We start from the raw sequence: 24,033 nt of genomic DNA, 5'->3' as shown, positions 1-24,033 counted from the left end.
TTCAAATACAAGGGCTGCCCGCACTTGGAGTGAGCCAGAGATAATGGCACATTTGCAAGCCAGCCGAGGGAGAGATGGCTTGGTACTCCTGCATGAACATGTCTGCTAAATAAAGGAGCGATCACAACAACAGGAGGGAAGGAGATTAGATGCTCAGAGCATCCTTTCACTCAATCCTTTACACCACACACTGTATGACTAGAGTAAGCCTGGGATAAACGGCCCTATTTAGTCTCACATCATTGTGATTCTTTTCATTCGTGGCTCTTGTTTCTCCCTCAAGGAAACAGTCTAAAATGGCCTCCCTATTTTGGATGGGCTGGTGGGGACAGTGATATTTTGTTAGAGAGAGAGCTTGTGTGTGTACCCATACACCATCTGTAATGAGGGGTGGACAGTGTATGCTTTTTCCAGGCAGCTGTCAATGGCACACTGATCTGTCAGCATGGACCCTACATCTGCACTCCTCTGTAACTCACACCACAGCTCTTCACAGAATGTGTGTCTTCACTTACAATGTTGGGTAACATTACTTTTAAAAGTAACTCATCAGAATATTGCTTAAAGTAACTTAAAGTATTTTTTTTTTAAGGAAAGAAAAGCATTACATTACTTTTGTGTTCTCACAGACATTTTCTCTTCTGCTATGCTATGTATTCCATACAAATAAGCCATGCACTGCATACAAGAGACATTACAGGCCATGCTAGCTACTGTACGACACATGCCAAAACAACATAGTAAACTAACCTATATTTAGAAAGTAGATCACATCATATTTATAATAAAAATCAATAGCATGAATATATATGATTTGTTTTTCCATCAACATGCCAGCCAATATGAAAAATGGCCCTACAAACTACTTTTTTAATATAAAACAAAAATGTAAAATCTTTTTAGAAACTAGGATATTAACTATTGTAGAACGTTGCTCGGAGCCACTGATCCATGGTCAGCTTTTCTCATCCCATTCTCCCAGTTAGGGGGAGCTGTAACACAGAGCATTTCGGCTGCATAAATCATTGAATTAAGCAAGTATTTCACCCTGTGTATCATGTCGTGGCCAGAGGAAGACTAGTCTTATAATCCCTCTGCCTAAACGTGTTTACAGATTTTTTTTAATGCAGTTGTGTATTAACACATGAATCAACCGCGTTTCACTCAACCTCATATTACGCTAAAACACGAAATGCACATACCCATTAGGGAGTTGATTGACTGGTGATGTCTGTATCTAAAAGGTGATTTGGCTCTTTTACCTGCAAGGCGGGACTTTCTTTCTACGTCCATTGACTGTGGGTGCTAGAGCTTAGTTGGTCATTACAATTTCTCCCATTCATTTAAATAGAAGTGACTCATCTCTCTCTCTGCTAAATAATCTCTGGCCTCACACTCTATAGAAATACAATGCCAATCATGCACTACATCACCTCAACCGAAGTTTGAACACTTTTACTCTTGATTTCTTGCAGTACAGGGACCGTAGAGGTGTAAAAAAGAAACGTTTTACTTTATTTAAAAAGTAACTCCAATATTATGGTCTAAAATAAAAAAATTGCTTCACTTGTTACTTGAAAAAAGTAATCTGATTACGTAACGTGTTACTTTTATCGCATTATCCCCAACACTGCTTACAGAAACCCTTTCCTGAACACTTTCTCTTAGTAAAACCAGTCTCTTTTGTGAAACTTTTTCCACCCATCCATATTTGCATGGATATGGAGATGAGCTTGAGTACGAGAGACCATTCCTATCCTCAGCCTCGCCCATGTGACTAATCAACCACTTTCGCAATAACCCACTGTGAAGTCTGGCCTAAACGATGCACCATATGTGCTCTTTAGGCCCAAATAAAGACACCCGCTCCCTCCCTGCAAGGAAGAAGGGTGAAAGACTTCTCCCTGTCACAGGCACCTGTGAAGCTTGACAGCTGAGTCGTCCGTTGCCAAGGACCCCTTATTTTGGAGCCTTGTTTACGTCATCTCTTCACCTCTGAAGAGCCAGGAACTACAGTGCCTGCACCACAGCTGGGGCTGCTGGTCCCCATCCCCCCCAAACACCAAAAGAACACGTGTGCAGCAAGAACCAGATCTTCTTGTGCATCCTCACAATTGTACATTGTTACAAGGATCCATCCGAATGTGTTATAACAAAAATCTGTGCCAGATTGTGACACAGACTATGAATTGGAAACTTTGGCACACATTTTGTACTGCATTTGAAATGCTTGCACCGATAGAGTGCTGGTTTGCACAGCCAGGGTTGATTTGGAAATGAAAGCTACTTCCTGCGCTGCACTGTGTACGTCTGTTATGACGTAATATTTAGGAGTGATACAGTCAACTTCACTCTGTGATTGTAAATACCTAGAAGAAGATATGGACTGGGGCTGATTTGCATTTGCAAAGATCCTCTTGTGCATTTTGTTGAAAAGAATGCTTAATTTATTTGCCCCTAAATGTAGTCACATCTTGCATTCTTGGTTTCTTTCCTGTCATTAGTCATGCTACCATGAAATGTCAGTCAGCAGATAATACTGGATTTTCTGTCTCCTTGTCAGTATCTGAGACCAGAGATGATAGGGAAGCAGAAAATCTTGAGTAAGGATTTCTCATTGAGAAAGTAACCAGAGTTGGCGAAATGTCTGCTTTTTGTTCTCTTTAATTTGGGCAAACACTTTTCTGTTTGCTTTCCTAATTTAAACCTACAGTTGTAAATGGAACTCAAACCTAGCTGGAATTACCACTCATTGCCACACACTGGCTGGCTGGACAGATGATTTAAGTTTGCTCCATTTTTCAAATTTTATATTACATCACAGCACTTATGATACATTTTTTTTATTAAAGTTTCAAAAACTACCAAGATATGACCATTATGGTAGTGTCGAATAATCAATTTCAGTAGTATTGTGGTATCAAGTACAGTGCCATTTTACTAATCAAAATACCATGGTATAACTTACCATCCAGTGGCGCAACCAAGGGGGCACCCGGGATGTTAGAGATTTATACTTCGAATTCAAATATATATTTAAAAAATAGTTTTAAAAAATGCATAAATTCTGTTTTCTGAAAGTGTGAAAGAACTGTTTGAATGCACTGCTGCTCTGTTGGTAAGGAAAATTGAGTGAAAACTTGGCCCATCCATTTTTATTGTGGCCCACCCAAAAGTAATATCCTGGCTACGCCCTTACAATCTGATGCATTATTGTACCATGGTAGTGCCACAGTACTTTAAGCATTAGGCCTAAAATGTACTTAAATATGTGAATGCAAAGACTAAGTAAGCTTAATTTTGTTTAAAAATGTGTCATTTGGAATTCCAAATGCAATGCAAGGATGCGGCACGTAGCTATAGCGAGCATTAGCGTAAAATATCTTTGTCTATGCTTTCTTTTCTCTTTCAGTTTAACTACTGTCATGGTGGAGCAACAGTTAAAGTTAGTTAAATTGTGAATATCACAATGATTGTAGCATGCTTTTTATTTGGCTACTACGTTTCCTTAAAGAGTGCGCTATTAGAATAATTTCACAATCATTCAGGGCTGCGCAATTACTCAAAATAACATCAGAATCTCAGTATTGTCATATGATTGTTAACCACTAAAAGCTGAGCTATATAGAGATTACATTTTTGCAGCCATATCGCCCAGCTAGTACGTGCCGATATGTCTTGCAGATTTCTTCAACACAGCATGCGTCTTCGTACAGCCTAGTTGCATTCAGAGTTTTCGCGTGTCATTGACGCATGCGTCGAATGCATCCCGAGGGGCTTGTGGTCAAGAGTATAGTTTAAAAGGCTGAACGCTCAACTGTGTGCAAGACTTGACGGCATGCGAAAAAAGTAGACATCCTTAACACATGTAGTTTAATGACATTCATTTGAAGGTAACTCTATTGACCCCTTGAGTACTGAGCTTTTTGCCTCCACATTAAAGCAAGAAGGCATTGCAGTTTTAAGCGTGTACAGTCGGACCTATTGCTTGCAGTGTGTTAGCCATTTGCATTCTTTCAGAGTTGCATCTACTAGAGCAAAAAACAACTATAACTATAAACAACTTTTACTTTTTAGTAACATTTGGTATCAAACATTTTGAGTTCCAGCAGCATGATGAACAGTTCTCATTTGTGGCACAGTCTGAAAGCAGTAATTAGTATGAATCCTTCTGTAGGCTCTGCGTTTGTGTAAGGTGTACGGTCTGCATTGATAAAGATACGCAACCTCAGGGTGGTGCTGGTTTCTCCCTCCACCTGTACCCCACCCCCTCTCTCCCCCTCATTGTCCCTGTTGTTTAGTAGAAACAAAGCAAACATGCCAGGGATTGAGCAGTTAATACAGCACAGTCCTTCAAGCTGCAAACGAGGAAACTGGCCTGTCTCGTTTGCCTAGATTCTCACCTCTCTTTTTTTATGCCACCTTGCCTGCTACTCTCCTTTCTTTCAACCCTTTATTTTAGGCTCTCAGTCTCTCGGTCTTTGCATCAGGTCCAGTCTTCTCTAATTCTTTCTCTGGTTTTTATCTATGTCCCTTGGTGTTGAAACTGATATTGTGGGGCGATGTGCTAGAAAACTGTGATATCTCAACGCGCCAACTGCTCTCAAACACGCTGGTTCCTGCACTTGTCCGTGCCTGTCATCCAGCCCTGAAACAGAGCAGTAGCATTCTTTCACACACATACACACATACTCTGAAGTCCTCATGTTCACACACGGAGGTAATCACATGGTGTGCCTACACAAGCAGGTTTAAGCCAAAGACTGAGGTAGCATACACCTGCACTCATTAAACATAAATATAGCTAAAATAAAACGAGTAGCAAGTAGCTAATGACTTTTTAAAACTTTTAAAGCTTACATCTTTAACAAAATGGAATCTAGCTATTCATCAAATTAGTGGTGCTTGCTAAGGAAAGCATCACTATTACTAAGGCTTATACTAAGGTTTAGGGTTTTCAACAAATGCCTAACCCAAAGCAGTACACCTCAGTGTGTAACTTGTCCCAAACTGTTTATGCTACAGACATCAGTCATGCCTAATTTGCATAGTTCCCAAAGACTTAAATTGAAGGAGGGATCTGAGCCATATCTGGGTACCAAAATTAAATTGAAAATGATATTGACTTTGTTATTGGCTCTATTGGCTTGGGCCAGTACGCAAGGGATTGAAATCATAAAGAATTTAATAATTTCAGTTATTTAACAATGCCCTTAATGATTATTTTAGTACTTTTGAGGAAGAAATATATATAAAAAAAAAAAAAAAAATGCAATTTCTATTGCAATTTACAGCCCTTAGCAACATGATTATATTTCATATTTTAACAGGACAGATTCTTGCGAATTGTGTTTATACAGGCATTTAAGATGCATCATTCTGAATTTGTTTTGAAATTAACCTTAAATTTATTTTTAAATACAACAACTTTGTTTTCCTTTTAAACCATAGCCTATACTACTTTAGAAATGTTTCTTTGCTGCTTGCAATAATTTTTTTAAAGTATAGTGTTTTTTCCCCAACTCTACTTGACTTGGGGTGAAAAGTTAATGGAAAACCCAGTTTGCATTTGATTTTTGATTAATGCCCTCTAACGGAACAGGGTCAAAGATCTTCAGCCATTCTATTAATTTCTCTGAAGATTCTTCCAGTTGCAAGTATATCACCGTTACTAGGGCTGCAGGATTATAGAAAAAATCATAATTGTCGATTATTGCTCTTGATATTGTAATCGCGATTATTAATGTTGATTCAAATATTAAAATGCCATGACATCACAAATTAAGCAACTGTGTGGTTCTTCAGAGTAGCAGATTTCAATGGTGGATATGAGATGAGCTCCAGTTTCTTTTATGCATCTTATTGTATTGTATTTTATATTGTAATAATGTTTGTTACAGTAAGGCAAATAAAAATTATTTTAAATTGATATCTATGGTATAGAATAAATTTCAACGGACATGTTAGTGATTTAGTTAGAATACTTAACCGCTGTAAAAACCCGTCGTAAATAGGAGCAGACTTGAATTGAACGCTGTAAGCGTCAATTTTCACGATTACATAATCGTGGCAGTCGTAATTGCGATTAGTTTTTCGATTAATTGTGCTGTCGATGTGCAGCGAACTGAACCAGATAAAGTTAATGGTTATGAACATCCTTCTCCTGGCATGAACTGATCATGTTTTACTCTTTAGTGTTTGATTTACTAAAGAGTCTCAGATGGCAGCAAAAACATGCATTGACAGTAAGTCCTCACTTTTTGGCTATTACACTGTTCTACATAATGTTAACATCATTTAACTGTGTACTGTACTAGCTGCATATTGTTGAAATGACAATAAAAGCCACTTGACCTGGCTAGCGATTCTGGTGCCTTATATGTTGTTTTCATGGATGCGAATTCTGATAATTGTGAATTTACGTGCTCACGCCCCCTTTTCACGAATGTTTGGAATTCACTAACATACTCATGTTTTATCTTGGAACATCCACTAGCTACACAAATCGCAGTCTAGCGACACAAATCTACAAAGTCGCTGGCGGCGTGAATGCCCGTAAGGCATTTACAGTGGAAGTAAATGGGCCCAGTCCGTAAAAGCTAAAATAAATGAACTGTTTCAAAAGTATAGCCACAAAATGCAACATACACATGTTTTATTACCAAATCTGGGTGTACGAAGCATTTGAGAATCTGGCAGAAAGTTCAATTTTACAACTTTGTTGCCATGATGCCAAATCCCTGTAATTTTTGACTGCCAGTTTTTTCTGCTTTAAAAATGACTTTACAAACTTTACAGCACAAATAATACACAAGTTCAACATTATGTCACAAATGCTGTAGATTGAGCTGAACTTGTTTTGAACCCGGAATATTCCTTTAAAGACAGTTGCCTGGTAATGCATCAGGGATGCTGGGTGTGTAAAACCTCCTAAAACTGATTTGTAATTTTTTATTTTTTCTTATTTGGATCTTTATTTGCTCTGACTGTGCGATTCATACCAAAACCAGTAATAGTACAGTCAGACTATCATCACCCTCATCAAAGCAATGTAATGTGGGAGAAGACACACAGACTGGGTGTGTTTCACAGGGACAGAGTTTAAGATCCATCCACACACGTACACACTCTAAAATGTCTCCTCCACCCAGGCCATTATACCTGACTCTTTGCCTCTCAATTAGGCAGTCTTAACCAGCTACTAATCTGATAATCTGTGTCCTGACTCTCTCATCCCTTCCTCCATCTCCTTTACATCTCTCTTTTGGCGACTCCTTCTCTTCATCTTCTATCCACTCCCACAACCAGCGGTAAAGTATCTTGTGAACTTTTTATGGTCATATGCCTTCAGCAAGTCTCCCTTTCTCTCTCTCTCTCTCTCTCTCTCTCTTATTCTCTTGCGCATTTAAACATTCACATACTCCATCACCTCTTCTGCACGTCTCCTCTTTTTAAAAGCTCCTTCACAAAGAGGATAAAGCTGCATACGGTAAGTCTCTCCTCTTTCCCGTCTGCGTACAGCTAACATTGTTGTGAAATGGGCCAATCACTAATCAAGTGATGCAACAAATGATGCTGATCAACTCCTGACCATGTTTAGTAGGAACTTCTATGAATTTTTATATTTAATATCCTGAGTTTTGGAGAAAATATGCAGATTTCTGCATGTTAAAATGTGTTTTTAAGAGCACTACACTCATTCATAGCTGAAATCATAATCAATTAAGCCAAAATATTTAATAAAAAAAAAAAATATTTCAAACTTATTCAAAGTTTGAATGATGGGCGTTTCCAATTCTCTGGAATTCTGATTAGGAGGGAAAAAATTAAGATGGATACTAACTTATCCTATTTCAGCGAGTCATTTGGGGAAAGTTTGGTGTGAGTTAATTTGTACCATGACTGCAGGTCAAACTCCAGCCATTGAGATTGTGACTGTGTGGAGGGATGGGCCACAGCCAGCCCAGGGACAGCAAGTTTTGCAATGTGATTTTATTACTTTATAACAGATTTCAAGGGCAAAGGTTTGTGCTTTATTCCTCATTGTGCTGTCTTTCCGAATGAAAGTGTGTGTGTGTGTGTGTGTGTGTTTGTAGGGATTTATATTAAACTCCCTCTTTGTGGTCTCCCTGCAGTGTGAGCAGTGGTTGCTGACACGTGAGGTGCGCCGCTGCCCCTCTTCAACCCCTGAGCACCAGCAGCATAATACAACCTCGTCTGAGGACGGGTAAATATACCTCACTGTCCGTTCCAATCTGAGGCACCCTGTCCATGCGAGCACGCAACCTCATAGCATCCTCACTGTTTGCACGCGCAGCATGGACGACTGGTTTGCTTATACGCCCCGTCCCCATGTAAAATGTCACCAGAAACTTTACATTTGAGTTCATTTCTTTTTGTTTCATTCTTTTATCCACATCTCATTTCATCTTTGCTGGTTTACAGTCACAGCTACACTCGTCTTTCATGTTACGTCACGCATTTGTACACCCTTGGCATGCATTCCTTCGCACTTTCATTCATCACAGTACAACTATCTGCTCTCGCACTATGCATGTGGTCGATTACTGCTAAAAAGATTAAAGGTAGTCAAGTGTGCAAGAATATTTATGTTTGAATCATTTAAATTACATTAGGTAAACATGTACAAATCAAGTTACAGTTTATTAATGTGCTTTTTGAAAGCACAAAGACCCTTAAACTTTGTAAATTGCTTTAAAATAATGAGATGCTTGAAAGCATCACATGCCCTTTATGTGCACGCTAACTTTCTGCATGAAATTCAGAGCTTGTTGCAGTTTCTTGTTTCAAGACTTATGTGCTAAAATATGACATGGTTTTTGGTTCAGGTAAGGTGGTTATGGAAATTGCTTTCCATCAAGATGCGGGATGGAATTTGAAAAATGTATTTTTGAATGTTGCTTAAAAGGAAAACGATGCAAATAAATGTAAAGGCAAAATTCCAGACAAAGGCCAAACTTTGAACTAAATGGAAATAGATCATATGTCCTTATGAATTGTATTTTTAATTCATGCAAAAACAGCTGTGCTATATTAAAAATAAAGATTGAAATGAATATTACAGGGCTACTTACGAAAATGACTGAACTAAGTCTACTAATCAAACAATAAATCCAACAGTGTCATTGGGAGTAGGTACTCATTTTTGTGAATTGTAAGAATTATGCTTGGATAAGTTAAAATGGAACACAAGGTTTCTAAAGTATAAAACAAATCTTAAACCATAATTCTGTTCAATAATATTTCATAGTACAGTTCGTTCTTTAAATGAGTGTTGTTATCTGCATTTTTCGTTGCCCATTCTCAAGTGTTCTCAGGTAGCAGGGTCAAAGGTCAACATTCTCTTCTGTAAAACAGCTGTGAAATCTAGGTGAAAGTATGATGCTGTCCAAGAAAGACATTCTTTAAAACAAAATACAGAATCCTATCTAAATTCTTCCCTTGATTCAGCAAAATAAATTTTCCTCCAAATGTTTATAGGCAAACATCCATAGGTTGCGATTTATTCTGGCCTTATGATTTTTTCACTCGTATTTGCACCAATTTGGTACAAAATTCTTAAGGCTATTACATAGTTTCTTATTATTAGCATGACTAGACCAAAGAGGTAATGCTCTCAAACCATTTTATTTCTATTCATAGGAACATTTTTAGTTTTCATATAACTCTGATTCCATCTGATTTCTTTGACTTGGTGCTCATATGAGTCATGGCGTATTGCTCAAGCAACCCTTTCTAATGCGTGCAGTCCCCCATGCTCAGACTTGTGGCGCATCTGTTAAAAGTCACGGAACAGTACCATAGAATTTATCACATACCTACAGGGACATAATAACAAAAGTCATTAGATGTTGCCAAGATAGTAACACACCCAAACCGGTAGATTTCCTTGTTTAGAACTCAAGAACTCACCTGTTGATCTTATGTTTCTACGTTGTGAAAGTTTTTCCACCAAACATAATAGGATTTGGTAGGATGTTGAGCTAATGTTGACACATGGATGTATGGTGGTTAGGCCTGAGGCCGCTTTGAGAGGTGAGGCACTCTGTCATCCAGCAAAAACCTGCTTGAGAGTCTGCAGAAAAAGAGATTGCAGTCTCACCGCAAACAGCGGCATAGAATAATTTTTCTTGAGTAAAACACTTTGACACAGTTGACAATGTAATGAGATTTACAGTGGAGGAGAATCCATGTGAAAATTGTCTGCTTAAGTATAACAAGGCTTGAACTACTGTGTTTTGTTCATTTTACTAGAGTTTCAAGTCAGACCAGATAAACAGAAAATTGGCAGATGGAAGCAAAAGCTCTTCTGATGCTATCTTCATATCAACTATCTGTTCATACATTGTTTGTTGGTAGTTAGTAAAAGTGAAGTGTGTATTTTTTGTCCCACTAGCAGCACCAAGCAAAATTATTCAGGCTTACAGATGGTCATACTCATGCCATTGGGTGACCTAGTGTAGCTATGTTGAGCTGGTTGGTATGCTCAAACAGAGCTATGTTCTGAAAGCAGCACACAGACATAGTGTAACCACTACTTTAAAAAAAAAAATGACACACATCACCTTTTAGTGTTGATGCGCATTTGTGCCTAGCCTCCAGTTTCATTTTGCTTAGGGTATGTTGTTTCTGTTCTGCTCTGGATGCAGTGAACTGACTTTGTAGAGGAAGTATTAAAAAGAGGTCCAGTTTTCTCACACTGGTAGTTTGGACTGTTTTGGTCATTCAAGAATAATGCTGGTAGCATGACTGAACAACTATAACCCTCACATCTCTCAAGGATGCCCCATGTCCTCTAAACCTCTTACTTTCAAGATGGAGACTGATTTTGTCTGCTGCAATGAGCACGTTTTCATGTACGATCTTACACATTATGCATGTAATTGCCTTACACAGTTTTCCATTAACAGGGTAAGAACATAAACTGTTTAAGCAAAAAACAATCGGCACGCATAGATTTTGCGCATTACCGTGATTTCACTCTACATGCAAACACCTTTACTGGCTTTCTTTAATCCAAAGTATACACTCACAGTGCATAACGCAAATTTTACAGTAAGCACGTACAGCTCAATGACGCTCCGCACAATGTTTCTGCACTCTCACAAATGCTCTCATTAAAAACAAAGCTGTCTAATCAGCATAATATATCAAATATTTACACCGCGTCTGTGCCTTGATTAGAACAGAATCATTTTAGTTTTGTCATGTTGCTCAATTGCAGTGTATTTAACATCTACATACAACGAGAGGTGTAATATGCAATGAATCCAAAATTATTTTCGCTCTTGTTCTACAGCTTCTTTTCAAGTGTCAGGTGATGTTTCTTCAGTATTAATATTCATGTGCTGCAAGAACATAAAGCAAGCATCTGGGCATTCAGATGGTTTAAAACTTGCGCATTAGGATCAGTTGTCATTACAGATAGGACGGAGGACTAATATAAGTGGCTCTGATTGGCCATTGCCATTTCATTGCTCAACGGACATGTTAGTGATTAGTTAGAATACTTAACCGCTGTAATGCGTTGTAAATAGAAACCACTGACACATCAGGAGCAGACTTAAATTGAATGCTGTAATCGTCAATTTTCACGATTACATACATAGTCATGGAAGCCGTAATCGTAATCGCAATTCATTTTTCGATTAATTCTGCTTTGCTTTGTTGAGGCGCCACTGTGCCTTGTTAAAAAATTGTATTGTTACTATACTGTTACGAATGTCACCTATGATGCTTACATGAAATACATACAGCCTTTTGCAACAAATGTACTTGCTTGAAGAAAGATTATAAGGTTACAAATTGTATTAACTATTTAGGAACAGTTTAAGAACAGTTAAAGGATAATGTATTTGATGTTAGGATTTATCTAAGAATTAAAAGAATAATTTAGTGTCCAGTTTTTAGAAATGTAAGTAATAATGAGTAATTGAATTACTTTTCAGACAGTGTAATTAGTACAGTAATCTAATTAGTAATGAATTACTTTTTTGGAGCAAGTTTCCCAACTCCGTATACCGCCCAGTTTTTCTAGCCTCTGACTGTCCGCATCTGTGCCTGTTGTCTGCACATGTGCTGTATTACAAAGCAGTCTTGGTACATGTGTTATCTGGCTTATCCGATGTCCGCAAGTGTTGTGCACATGACTGTTTTTGTTTTGATGTCAAAAGCAGAGAATAACCTTATGATTTAAAATCTAATTTAAACACAGGTTTTTTGCATTGCCAGATTTTTTAAATAAGCTGATTTTTGGAAGCTATCATCATAATGGTGTGCGTGAATCGGGCAAATTCACTAAACTGTCGCACCACTTGGTATGGTGGTATTTCAGTGCAAAAAGCTGCATTTTATTCACTAACCACCCGTAATCTAGTTTAAGCAGGGGCAGTCAGGGCTGAAAATGCACTTGCGTCTTGAGTTTTTAAATTAAGTAGCTGTTATTCCTTTCCACACAAAAACACACCACCTTTCTTTCCAAATAAAGCCAATTAAAGCCAGGGCATGTCTTTGCTGTTGCTTGATCTGCATAGTTATTTTAGTGAATCAGGCACTAAACTAGTACAGCCAGCGCGTGCAAATATCCAGCGCTTTTTTCAGGCGCAATTCATTCTTAGTGAATTCATCCTAAATGTCTTGTGCCTTAACATCTTACTAGATACATTCCCTACATTCTGCATTGTTGCATTCCGTTGTGCCTAGTCGATTGTTTTTAAACACGGGAATGCGTCTTTATGTGTTGCCATCAAGAGTGCATCTACTCCATATGTTATTTTATTGAATCTAAGAAAAATCAGATTTTGACTGTCAGTCCTCAATATCGCAAACCCCCAACAAATTGCTCAACAGGGCATATTGTATTTGTGCTGTTTGACTAAACCGCTTTTATCCTGGATCAAGTTACAGGATTTTCCTGATTGCTATTGTTTTCGGGCTGATAAGGACACTTTTCTGCTGCTGGACATTACTTTTATGACTTTTGAAATGGTTGATAAAGTCCCATTGTGTTTCACCTTGAACACAAATTTAGTCCAGTTGACCATTACATAAAGATCGTAGGCTTATTCGCCACTGAGTCATCTCAAAGAGGGAGAGAGTTTGTGTAATACGTTTAACTCTAGGGTGGCTTACACAATGAGATGCTGAGGAAAAATTAAGGAATGAATGACTGGGCAGGCGGGTGTGATTTATGTGAGTAAGAGAGGAGATAATATTCCTTCCACTCTGTCCTAGTTTGGCTCCAAACCAACCCCCTTCTTTCAGTCTCTGTAAACATAGTGCTCTACTGATACCCTGATCTTTGCCCTTAGAGAATAAGATGTGAAAAGTTAAAGCTGGGGAACTGTAAATGAAACTTGTCTGTCCGTTTAAAATAAAAAATGTAAAGTGAGTTGTTAAGGTGTGCTCCCTCGGTAGGTGACTGAGTGAGTCTTCTTTATCACTGGGTGTCGTGTGTGTAAAAGGATTTGTGTAACTCAGCTTGGCAAGTCAGGACAGGATGCTGGCTCAATGGGCGGAGGATGGGTCCCAGCCACTCAGAATCACTCAAACGTATGTTTGGTGGAGAGGATAGATGAGAGGTGGGGGGTGGGGGGGCTGCTTTTATACTCTTCTTTTTCACTCAGAGCTTTGGTCATTTAGTTCCTGTAAGGCATATGGGAGTTGCTTCCTTCCTCTGCCGCCTCATTTATCTGCATGAGCTAATACTTATTTCACACGAGAGAGCCTGGATTCTGGTTTCCTATTGAGCACTGTGATGTCTGGGAAGACCCACTAGAGGCTGTAATAAACAGCCAACATATGGTCACTGGATTTACCATGTCACAACCCCCTAGCTTTATGAAGACTTCCCTGCCCCATTTTTTACTTCTGCTTTGATTCAATGTATCCTCAGAGCACTTAAGCAAACTGGTTTCTTCAGCCTTCTCCCCCTCAGAAAGAACATGATATCTTCTTTGCCTCCCTTTCTCATCCTATCTCCCTTCCCTATATAAAATGGCCATTCAAGACCCTCTCTTCCCAGCAAGTAACATGAAGACACCAGGGTCTTTCCATAGAGTATCCGTTTGCTTTTGAAGTGCACGTGTCACTTTTGGCAGTTTGGCTTGGAGCTATTGTTTGGCATTCATCCTCTGAATGCCCAACCCACCCCAACTCTGTCATTTGCATCCCAGAAGCCAGGTCAATTACTTTAATAAGGGCTCCAACTGAATTTAAGCCAGAGCTATTCTGCACCTCTCAAGGAAAGGGAAAAAGCCCTGTTTGCCAAGGTTTTTGACCAAAGTGGGGGGATTGGGTTTGTGGTTCGAGGTTAATGATTTGGATTTGTGCCCAAGTTTAAGGTAAATTTAGATTAGGAATGCTCTAATAAATAGTCAGGTGTTATTCAGACTTGGCAGAGACACACGTGTGTCTCATGGTAGGGTAAATGGAAGAACATGCCTTTGGCGAATTGTCCAATGTCAAGCGTTTCGCCTAGGCTGGTTTGTGACTCGTGAAACAACACAAATGTATTGGTCTTGAATATTTTGTAGACCGTAAGCTTTGAACTTGAACTATATTTTTTCCCTTGGCTAGCATATTTGGCTTAGTTTTCATTACATTATCATATCAAAGCATCTGCTGGTTGCATTTGTTCAAAGTAAAGGCTAGGTTATACTTAGTTTTTCTGCATGCTGTTACGTCTTGTGTGGGGTCAAGCGCTCGTGCCTTTCAAAGTGCAGAATACTCTTTTGGACCATGAGCCTATATGGACATGCTCGATTCTTGTGTAAACTTCAGTACAGTAAATGCTAGGTGCATGTGCAAAATGCACGTACCGATGCGACTGTATAGAAAACTAAGCTGCATGTGGACCGTACGTGTGTACTATGCTGATGGTGATATTTGCGTCATGGGCACTCTGTGCATGATGTAGCAGCATGCAGAAAACTGAAGAATAGTTTGACTTGAAGGGCTGTAAAAGGGATAGTTCACTCAAAAGGTTTGTGTATGTGAAGTTTTTGTTAATGAAAAAACACCATTGGGCTAAGGGAATTCTTTTTTACCCTATATGGGCTCCTAATGCACCAGAGACCCCTATGGGGCTCTAAATAATTGCATCACTTCACCACAAAAACAAATAACTCATGCAGTGCCTCACACTTGCATTTTATTGGTTTTCTCTGTGAAAACCACATTACAGATTATGGCTTGTTCTATCCGACACCCTATTATGAAAAGTTATGCTGTCAGCTGAGTACATAGAGATGTAACGGTATGTATATTTAATATCATGATTACCATGACCAAAACTATCATGGTTATCAGTATTATCACAGTATTGTTAAAATGTGCTGAAAATGTACAAAAAGTACTGATACACACACTGAAATAATTTAAACAGGTTTTATATATGAAAATCAACAAACGACAAAGAAAATGGGGAATAGCAAATGCATTATTATAATAATAATTATTATATTATAATTGTTAATATTGTAATTATTGGTGTGGTTACATTATTATTAACTTACATTTTTAAATGATCAAAATATGTTGGTTGGGTGACTAAACTACACAACATGTTATTACATAGCTCTCTGAAATTCTTGATTCTGGTCGCTCATCCTGAAACTCCAGCTTCTTTCATGTCTCACGCTCTCTCCTTTCATACAAACACAACTGGTGCCATCGTGCGTCTCTGTTATAGTTATCGATTGTACTGAAAATGAAATCAGAGGACTTCAGTATTTGTATTGGACAATTGTTTTGTAGACTGCAATGGATTATAAAATAATTAAAGAACAGATCAAACAAGAGATAAGACTCTTTCTACCACCTTTAAAAGTCAATTATTTATGTATTTTTTGTGACTTTGTAAAGATCTTGTGGGCCGTTCACATTTTAGAGAAGTGGAGAAGATTTGTGAAGAGGTTATGAGCAGGATGAGAGAAGAGAAAAGAGGCAGTAAGGGAGACATGGAAGACAAAACAAGATGGAGTTAGAGAGAGAGAAAGCAAATGGAGAGAGAGCAAGAGCAGCAGAAGCATTCTTGCTTGCTCTGTTTGGCACTGTGTGAGGACTTTTCCACCCTTGTGTGGTGATGAACACTTATGCTCAAAGGCTCACACACTTGCATGCATACACGCATGCATGCAAACAGGTCCATACCGCATGCTCCACATTCACCGTTTCACAAAAATCACTTCTGCCACCCGCACGTTTTGTTTGTTGCCTTTTTAACAAGGATGTGCAAGAACCACTTTCTGTCGTGTGTGTGTGGAAAGCGTGAGTGATAGGTGGGAACAGATGTAGAAACAGCAGCCCCCCAGATCCCTCCACCCCACTCCCCCAAACTATCTCCCGGCAAGGGAGCGAGAATCTAATAACAAGTGCAACTTGTTCTCTCTCTCCCTCCCTCACACAAGTGCAACTTGCTCTCTCTCTATATCTCTTGCTCCCTCTCTCACACACACACACACACCAACTTCCACCCCAAATTATTGCACAACTCTAAACCTGCCTTGTTCTTGTGTAATCCCTTTAGTATTTAACTTTAATCATCGACAGAACCCAAAAGTGTCTGTTCCACACCCATTTCTCCCAATACAGGTTTTTCCTCCTCTCCTTTTTCCCTCTATCATATTCTTGTTTATTTCCTTTTTATCCTTTGAGTCATACTGCTAATTTGTCCCCCACCCCACCGTAGTCATCAACTGTTTTTCATTTTCCTGCAAATAAACATGCTACCCATCACCCAAACGTCCTATCGGAGGAGCAGCTCAGCTAATGAGGGGAAATGGATTTACAGTTGAGCTTTGTTGTGATTGGCTGCTTGTGGATGATTTCACTTCAGTGCTTCCAGAGTTATTAGACTGTCCTTTATTCTTGTAAAAAAAAAGATTACTGAAAACTAGCGGTATTTGCAGTCTCTTTTTATGAGAGAGCAGTCACAATGCACGTGACACAAATTTTATCAACAGAGTACGCTTGGACTGCCTGCGTGCAGCCAAGTTTCTCTATAGACACGTGGACAGTCCACATTTTTGCGTGTCGTTGGCGCACAAATCTGCCGTTGACTGTTCTAAAAGAGTATCACAAAGCAGTCATAGATGCAACAGAAAAATTAAGTGTGTACCTTAGCCTTAGGGCACTGGATGATATGATGAAAAATTGTCTGTCTTATACCACAAACAATTACTGTGGTTGTACCATAGATCAGTGATGGTATTAGATGGTAATATCCAATGGCATTTAGTGGTGCATCACAATTAATATTGTTCATATTTAGGGGTTTGTATCCAAATTCCTAACCCAGAATATTAAACTTTGGCATGTAAATATTCCAGCACTGTTTGTGCTACGGACATGAATGATACCTCAGATTGTACAGTTTGTTGTTATAAAGGTGTACTTTTCAAAATTACATTTCACCTGCTGGATAATAAAATGGGCAAAAACAAATACCAAAAACTTGCAGTGGAGGATGGATCCAAGCCATACGTAGAGAATAGAATATCATAGATATTTGGACATGGCCTCTTTTGGCTTGGAGCATTAAGTAACCAACCAAAACACCCTATTAACCACCTAGCAATGATCTAACAACAAGTCAGAACATCTTAGCAACCAAATAAAAATGCCCTGGCAACCACTTTAGCATCTGTTAGTTGTAATTTGTCATATTGAGGTTCCACAATACACACATTGTTTATCATTGTTTATCCGTCCCATTGAGAAGGATCTATTAGGGGCAAATCCAGTAGAGCACATGTAATTCCTGGCTGGCACGCTGTTATTGGAGAAATTTGGTTTACCACCATTTGGCTAAAAGTCTTATGAAAAGTTTCACTTGTTGGTGCTACGTTTGCACCCCTGATCATATCTATAACGTTGTTGCTGTCCAGTCAACAGCAGATCCTGTGTGCGACACTCATACTCACTCACATTCCCTTATCCTCTCTCCAAAGAAGGAAGTAGCCCAGACTGCAAAGGAGTTTCCTGTGAGGCTGTGGATGGGAAAATGTAATTAGTGGAGAGAGTCTCGCAAGGAAGGATCACGATGGTTGAATAGTCATCAAACAACGTCAAGTCTATTAGTTGAAATCACTTGTTTATATAGATTTTTTTTTTTTCATATTTATTTTTTTTATTTATTATATTGTTTTGATATTTTAGAGGTGATGCTTTAATTTGTGTACTGACAGTGTGCTGTGCCTAAAGCACCGCAACGACAGCTATACACTTTCAGATGGACGTTTTTGGTCATTGTGCATCGCTTTTCTTTTTTTTTTGGATCCATTACTTTGTGCTCCATATAGCTGTTTTTTTTATGCAAGATGGTTAACATAATTAAAAACAGGTTAAGGACATAAGTATAGGACTTCTTCAAGACTGATTAGCAGACTAGTAATTTAGGTAATTTGCTGACATTTTTGTATTTTCAGTCTCATTCTCTGTATCTCCCAACTCTTTTCTCTTTTCCATTCTTCCTCTTGCAAATCTTTCCAACTCCCTTTCCTTATTTTAAAACATTAACCATTTCTTCTTAGTCATTAACACACTTAGTAACTCATAACCAGCACACAAAGTGCTGCTTTTTAAGCACATCTCTAGCATCTCCCATCATCCCCTCAGTCTTGGGAATGCACATAACAACCCCCCTCCCAAAGTACTGCTAAGACCCCCTTACTCATCCAGATTAGCATAGAGAGCCATCTGCCAATCTTGTGCCGACCAAAGCAGAGATTTGCCAATAAGTGACCTTTGGTACTGTGTGTAGTTTGGCAAAAACTGGGTGAATGCCTACCTACTTCCCTTGTCTGAGCTACTTGACCGCACATTATTGGCTAGGAGTTTATATATTTGCTTTATATTTCAACAATGTTTGTAGACTTCAGATGTCAAGAAAGGAAAACTGAGGGTTGAATGAATGTGCAAGTAGAATATAGAATGGAAGATTGACTTCTATAGTTGTCATCTGATCATATCTGGCTTTTAGAATGATTACTTTTATGTACTTGCGTCTGCAAGTGGTTTCATGTGCTCATGAGACAGATAGATGCAATCCCTCTCACTTGTGCTCTACAGACAGGTGCTGGAGCCATAAAGCACAAACAGGGCCAAGGGAATGTGTGTGCCCTGCCTCATCTTTTTGTGTTTAGGGTAGAGAAAATACATGTACTTTGTCGCTCTAACTACCCTTTGTGGTTTACATTTGGAAACATTTTCCATTCGTTTGGTTCATCCTGAGGTTTTTATTTTACATGAAGACTGTCTGAAATTATAAAGAGTAGAAAGGTTACTGTGCTGTTCTATGGTAACAATGTGCAATTCAGGCCTTGGCTCATTCTGTATGTTCCCTTTTCAAGTCAGTCAATTCAACATTGTGTCAGTAGCTGATGCTATTGGCAACTCCTCCAGGAGTTAAATTATTTTTTTTCTTCTCTAAAGCCTATTAGAATAAAGCCAAACTATTGGCAGATGAAGCTTTATGTTCTGCCCCTAAAGTACACGTCATTGCAGGTATTTAAACTGGAGCACCACACCATTTCATCAGAATTTCTGTCCTCAGAATCACAATTTTATCTCTCGTGCTCTGGACTCCCAAATATTTGCATCATTGTTAAAACTGCACACCTTAACATGGAGTAGATAATTTCTACCTCACTGCTTGTGTGCCCACAAACATTGTATCCTTTTAAAACTGTGTTTTATATTGTGCATTGTGTTGTATTGTGAATGTCTCTTTCAGTGAAAAGGAACTGAAATAGACTTGTGTAACAACATTTTTAAAGCTGACATTTTTCAGATGTTTCCACAAGAACATGAAAAAAAATGAGCAGTTATATCCCTCTGTCTCATGGGCATGGTTTTATATAAGCTGCGTTCACTGTGAATGTATGAAAGCTTAAGCCGTTCCCCTCTCCACCCGCTAAACTCCTTCTGCGGCTTTTGAGGAACCTCAGGAGGACTGGGAATGGAGCGCAGAGATTTGAGGATGATTTGTCACTGGCCCAGCCTTGCATGCCTTCTCTCTTCCATATCAAGTGGCTTCAACCATTCAGTATGAGCACATTTTCCCATAGTGTCAGCTACTGACACAGTGTCGAATAGACCAACATAAGAAATGGCACTGTGCTCCAGTTTATATGTCCGGATGACACATGCATCAGGGGCAGATCATGAAACACCATCTGCCAATAGATTGATGTGATTCTAAAATACTTCAGATATTGTGCATGCGTGTGCGCGAGTGAGTGCGTGTGTTTGGTTTTTTTGTTCTGTTTTACTTGAGTATACCCCTACGTTCCAGTGCACTGAAACCACCCTCAACTCATCTGACAACTTTTTTCTTTTCTTCTCTATAGTTATGGAAAATTTAATGGAAGAAATGAAAACCGAAACTGCAAATTGCACGAACACTGAGGAGGAGGCAAAGCAAAGTGAGAACAGACAGAGCCCAGCCCCAACAGAGAGACAAACAATGCACACCGGTAAGAACAGTTAACTTGATCTATTAATTCTGTTTCAGATATGAAAATTTAAGTGCCATTTATAATGAAATGATATACCAGTAGTGTCTTAATATTTTTAACTGATTTGAAATGTATACAGAGGGTCCGGGGGCTATAGAGGAAGACGAAGAGATGGAGGTAGCCGATGGAGTGGACTTGTCTTCTATTAACTCCATGATGAGCACTGTGATGAAAGCAGCCCAGCTTAATGGCGGTGTAGACTCTGCCCACACCACGCCCACTAAGGTGCCCGTCAAAAGCCCCAGTACCAACCGCAGTGGAAGAAAGAACCAGGTAGGACTTCATAAATATGTGAATGTGGGTCAGAGTTGTATGTACCCAAATGGATGCATTTATACTTGAATTGACAGAACAAGGGTGATTTGTTTGTTCGGTATTAATATAATGATGCTATTGTTTGGTGCAGTTTGACGAGTGTTGGTGGTTATAACCCAAACTCAACACTGCATACTATTTAAGATTTATGTGAATTAGTATGCAGCCCTATGTAATGAATAGCTGTTGTTTACCATTTGTAAACGTGTGTTTTTGTGGTTAGAAAGCGATGCAGGTGGAGGAGACTTGATGGATGCAGCATCCTGCTTTTAAACGTAAAGTGGCAAATGGTGCTCTGGCATCTCAATCCACCTTTTGTCCACACTGCTGCATCAGATGGCTCCCATTAGAGCGTGCAATTCATCCCTTAACACTCCTGTGTGGGGAGAACAGGTGTCACTTTTGACCCCTTAACACTCCTGTGGAACTCTGGGGGAGAAAAGCCTCTGAAGTTTTGAATTCAAGCTGCCCATCCCCCTGTAGTGTTAGTTTTCCACACCTTTCTATTTTAGAGAACTCTCCAATCAGAGACTTGCCTTTAGCTAATTTGCATAATAAATGTTCATTGCATTGTCCGGCAACTGTTGTGTTTTGGTGTTCCAAAAGCTTCAAGTGTGAATTTTATGACAAAATGTTTAAGTCAATTAACCCTTCAATCAAAAGAAAAAATGAAATAATAAAAATAACTAATAGAAATTCACTTTTTTTAGCATTGCAAAAAAAAAATTAAATCCCCCAATAGCATAATAATAATAATAAAATTATATTTTGAATAATGAGATGAGATCACCCTAAAACTGTTTCTGTTGGAATTTAGAAATTGTTGTGCAATGGTAGTCATTGTTCTGAATTTATTGAGCCTGGTTTGTTAAAATGTCTTTTCAAATGGTTGATATTTCTCTTTGTGAACTTTTAATGCATTTTTTAATGTACGTATAACATGGAAAGGTTGTGGTCTAGTTCTCAGGCTTCTTTCACTCGCTTTTGGGGAAATGAGTAAATTATGTAATTTACTGGATTAAACGCACAGACATAAAAAACAGGCCCAGACTCGAAACTTTTAAGCTGTTAGTTCAGGTGCATCTTATGAATTGCAAACTACAACAAACAAAAAGTAAAAGCGTCTATTATTTTTTTTTTTAATGCATCACAATAAATGTATTTCTTTGAAGTGTTTTTTTGCTGTCCTTGGAAGTCTTTATTAAGTTTTGATAGCACAAGAAGTGACCTATGGACTTTTTAAGCAGGTCAGTATAACTGTGTATTGTAGCACTGAAACATGGAGGATCTAACGGAAATTGTCATTCCCAATTAATGTAAAAAAGCCAAACATGGATGACATTTCCCCTTATATGCCTTGTAACACACTGATTATGGTGTAGTGTCATTATGGCAGAGGGCAGGTAAACATAGTCAGTTGGACAGTCAGTTCTCGCTGGTCCTGAACTGAAGCCAAGAGGGTTATAGAAGGAAACAAGCCATATGCCAGCATTCCACTAGAGGAAAAGGAAGTCCTCTTCTCCTCCCAGAGATGTTTTTGAAAATTCCAGTCTAGTTTAAGTCAAGTCAGGTCTTTTCGTTTCAAAGCAGCTTTACAGAAAATGTATGTTGTAATACAGGTCATGTATCAATTGAGTAAATGGAGTAGATTTTTTTTATTTTTTATGTTTAAATCTGAAGGATATTTATTGAGTTTTAAAATGAATGATGATTGAGTGTATTTAAAGTACATCCCGAATTGACTGCAGGGGTGCACGTATGAGTTTAACTGCTTGTGTGCATGCAAATCATGTGGTTGTCAGTTTGGGGCTGGATTTATGATGACACGTGGCTTCTCTTTTTTTGCATAATGAGATATTGATATGTTTAAACACATTTATTTTATGACGACATATGAGTTAGTATATAAATAATGGGCCATGTGCCTGCATCAGATCGCTACACTGCTACAACAGGAACTGGACTCATTGCTCTACAGAACGGGGCAGTGGTGCTATGTTCAACTAGAAGTTAATGATCTGCCGTACTGTCAACAGTGGAGAAAGGAAGGCAGCGCACATGGTGTCAGCTTACACAGATTTGCTACTCAAGGTGAAAGAAAAAAGTTTGCACCCCTTCAGGATGCATACATAATGCTCACAAACAAAAATGACAGAAGGGGCAAGAAAAAGAGATATATAAAACAGTAGGAATGAGCAATATGACCAAAATTCCATGGTAACGGTTTACATAACAATATAGTTATTTTTTTTACAGGAAATTAATTGAAGAAATTGTTTATATACTAAGTAACCAGGTTGTAATGTCTATATTTGAATAATCCAGTGAATTAAATACTTTTATCAATTAAATGTACTTCATATCTCATTTGAATATTTTCTCTTTTTTTGGAACTTGATGGACGCAAGATCAAAAGAGGTCAAATGATACATAACAAATGTAAGTCTGGCATCAGCGCAAAAACAGCTTCATGTAACACTTGAGTTAGAAACAAAAGACTCAAAATAGTAATACACTATAAATCTGATTGGATTAATTCAACATCAGTTTAATTGTCTGTTACGTTTAGGGAAATTCTGAGCCAATACTATAACCGATAATTCACAGCTCACTGAGGCCGATAACCAATAATCCTTTTGTGTTATAACCATTCTTTTCATTTAAATATTATCTCTCATTATTTTATCTCTTTAACTTGATGGAAGCAAATCAAATGATAAGGTTATTCATCAGAACAAATTAATAATTCTGTCATCAGTGCAAAAACAGCCTCACATTATGTTACACTCAAGTTAGTTTAGGGATGCCCAGGTTATGGAAATTCTGGGAGGATATGATAACCAATGGGCCTAATTTACAGCTCATTGTGGTGATATGATAACCAATAGTTTTAGATTCACAGTATTAGACATTAGACAATAATACATTTTATAAATCTGATTGGATTTATTCAAGAATTCTGTACTCTGCAAGTTGAGGCATTGCTTTGGCAACCATAAAAGACCTACAGTTACACCCTGTCTACACTGTTGCGGTGCATCAAAACGAAATTTCTCCTGTTACAATTAACAAAGCTGTCTACATTAATTAAAAACACTCTCTAAGGTGCACAATCAAACTCTCAAATTAAAGATCTTTAGATGCATGCCTAAAAAGGTGCAGTGTGGTCCATATTCAC

At 38.4% G+C, this 24,033-nt stretch overlaps 1 protein-coding gene across 3 annotated transcripts in view; it reads left to right on the top strand.

Annotated features, from left to right (window-relative positions):
* The window catches only part of LOC127634175 (ras-responsive element-binding protein 1-like), a 69,634-nt gene that overhangs the window by 23,053 nt on the left and 22,548 nt on the right, over nt 1-24,033 (top strand). For 2 of the 3 annotated variants that reach the window (XM_052113601.1, XM_052113603.1), the window contains 2 exons: nt 20,373-20,498; nt 20,620-20,813. In XM_052113601.1, the coding sequence (XP_051969561.1) occupies nt 20,373-20,498; nt 20,620-20,813 (320 nt within the window). Of the gene's footprint in view, nt 1-8,135; nt 8,228-20,372; nt 20,499-20,619; nt 20,814-24,033 lie in introns of all 3 variants that reach the window. The other variant, XM_052113602.1, reaches the window with a different exon arrangement.

The sequence above is a fragment of the Xyrauchen texanus genome, chromosome 41 (genome assembly GCF_025860055.1).
Source record: "Xyrauchen texanus isolate HMW12.3.18 chromosome 41, RBS_HiC_50CHRs, whole genome shotgun sequence".
NCBI lineage: Eukaryota > Metazoa > Chordata > Actinopteri > Cypriniformes > Catostomidae > Xyrauchen > Xyrauchen texanus.
This window is presented reverse-complemented; position numbering and strand designations above follow the sequence as displayed.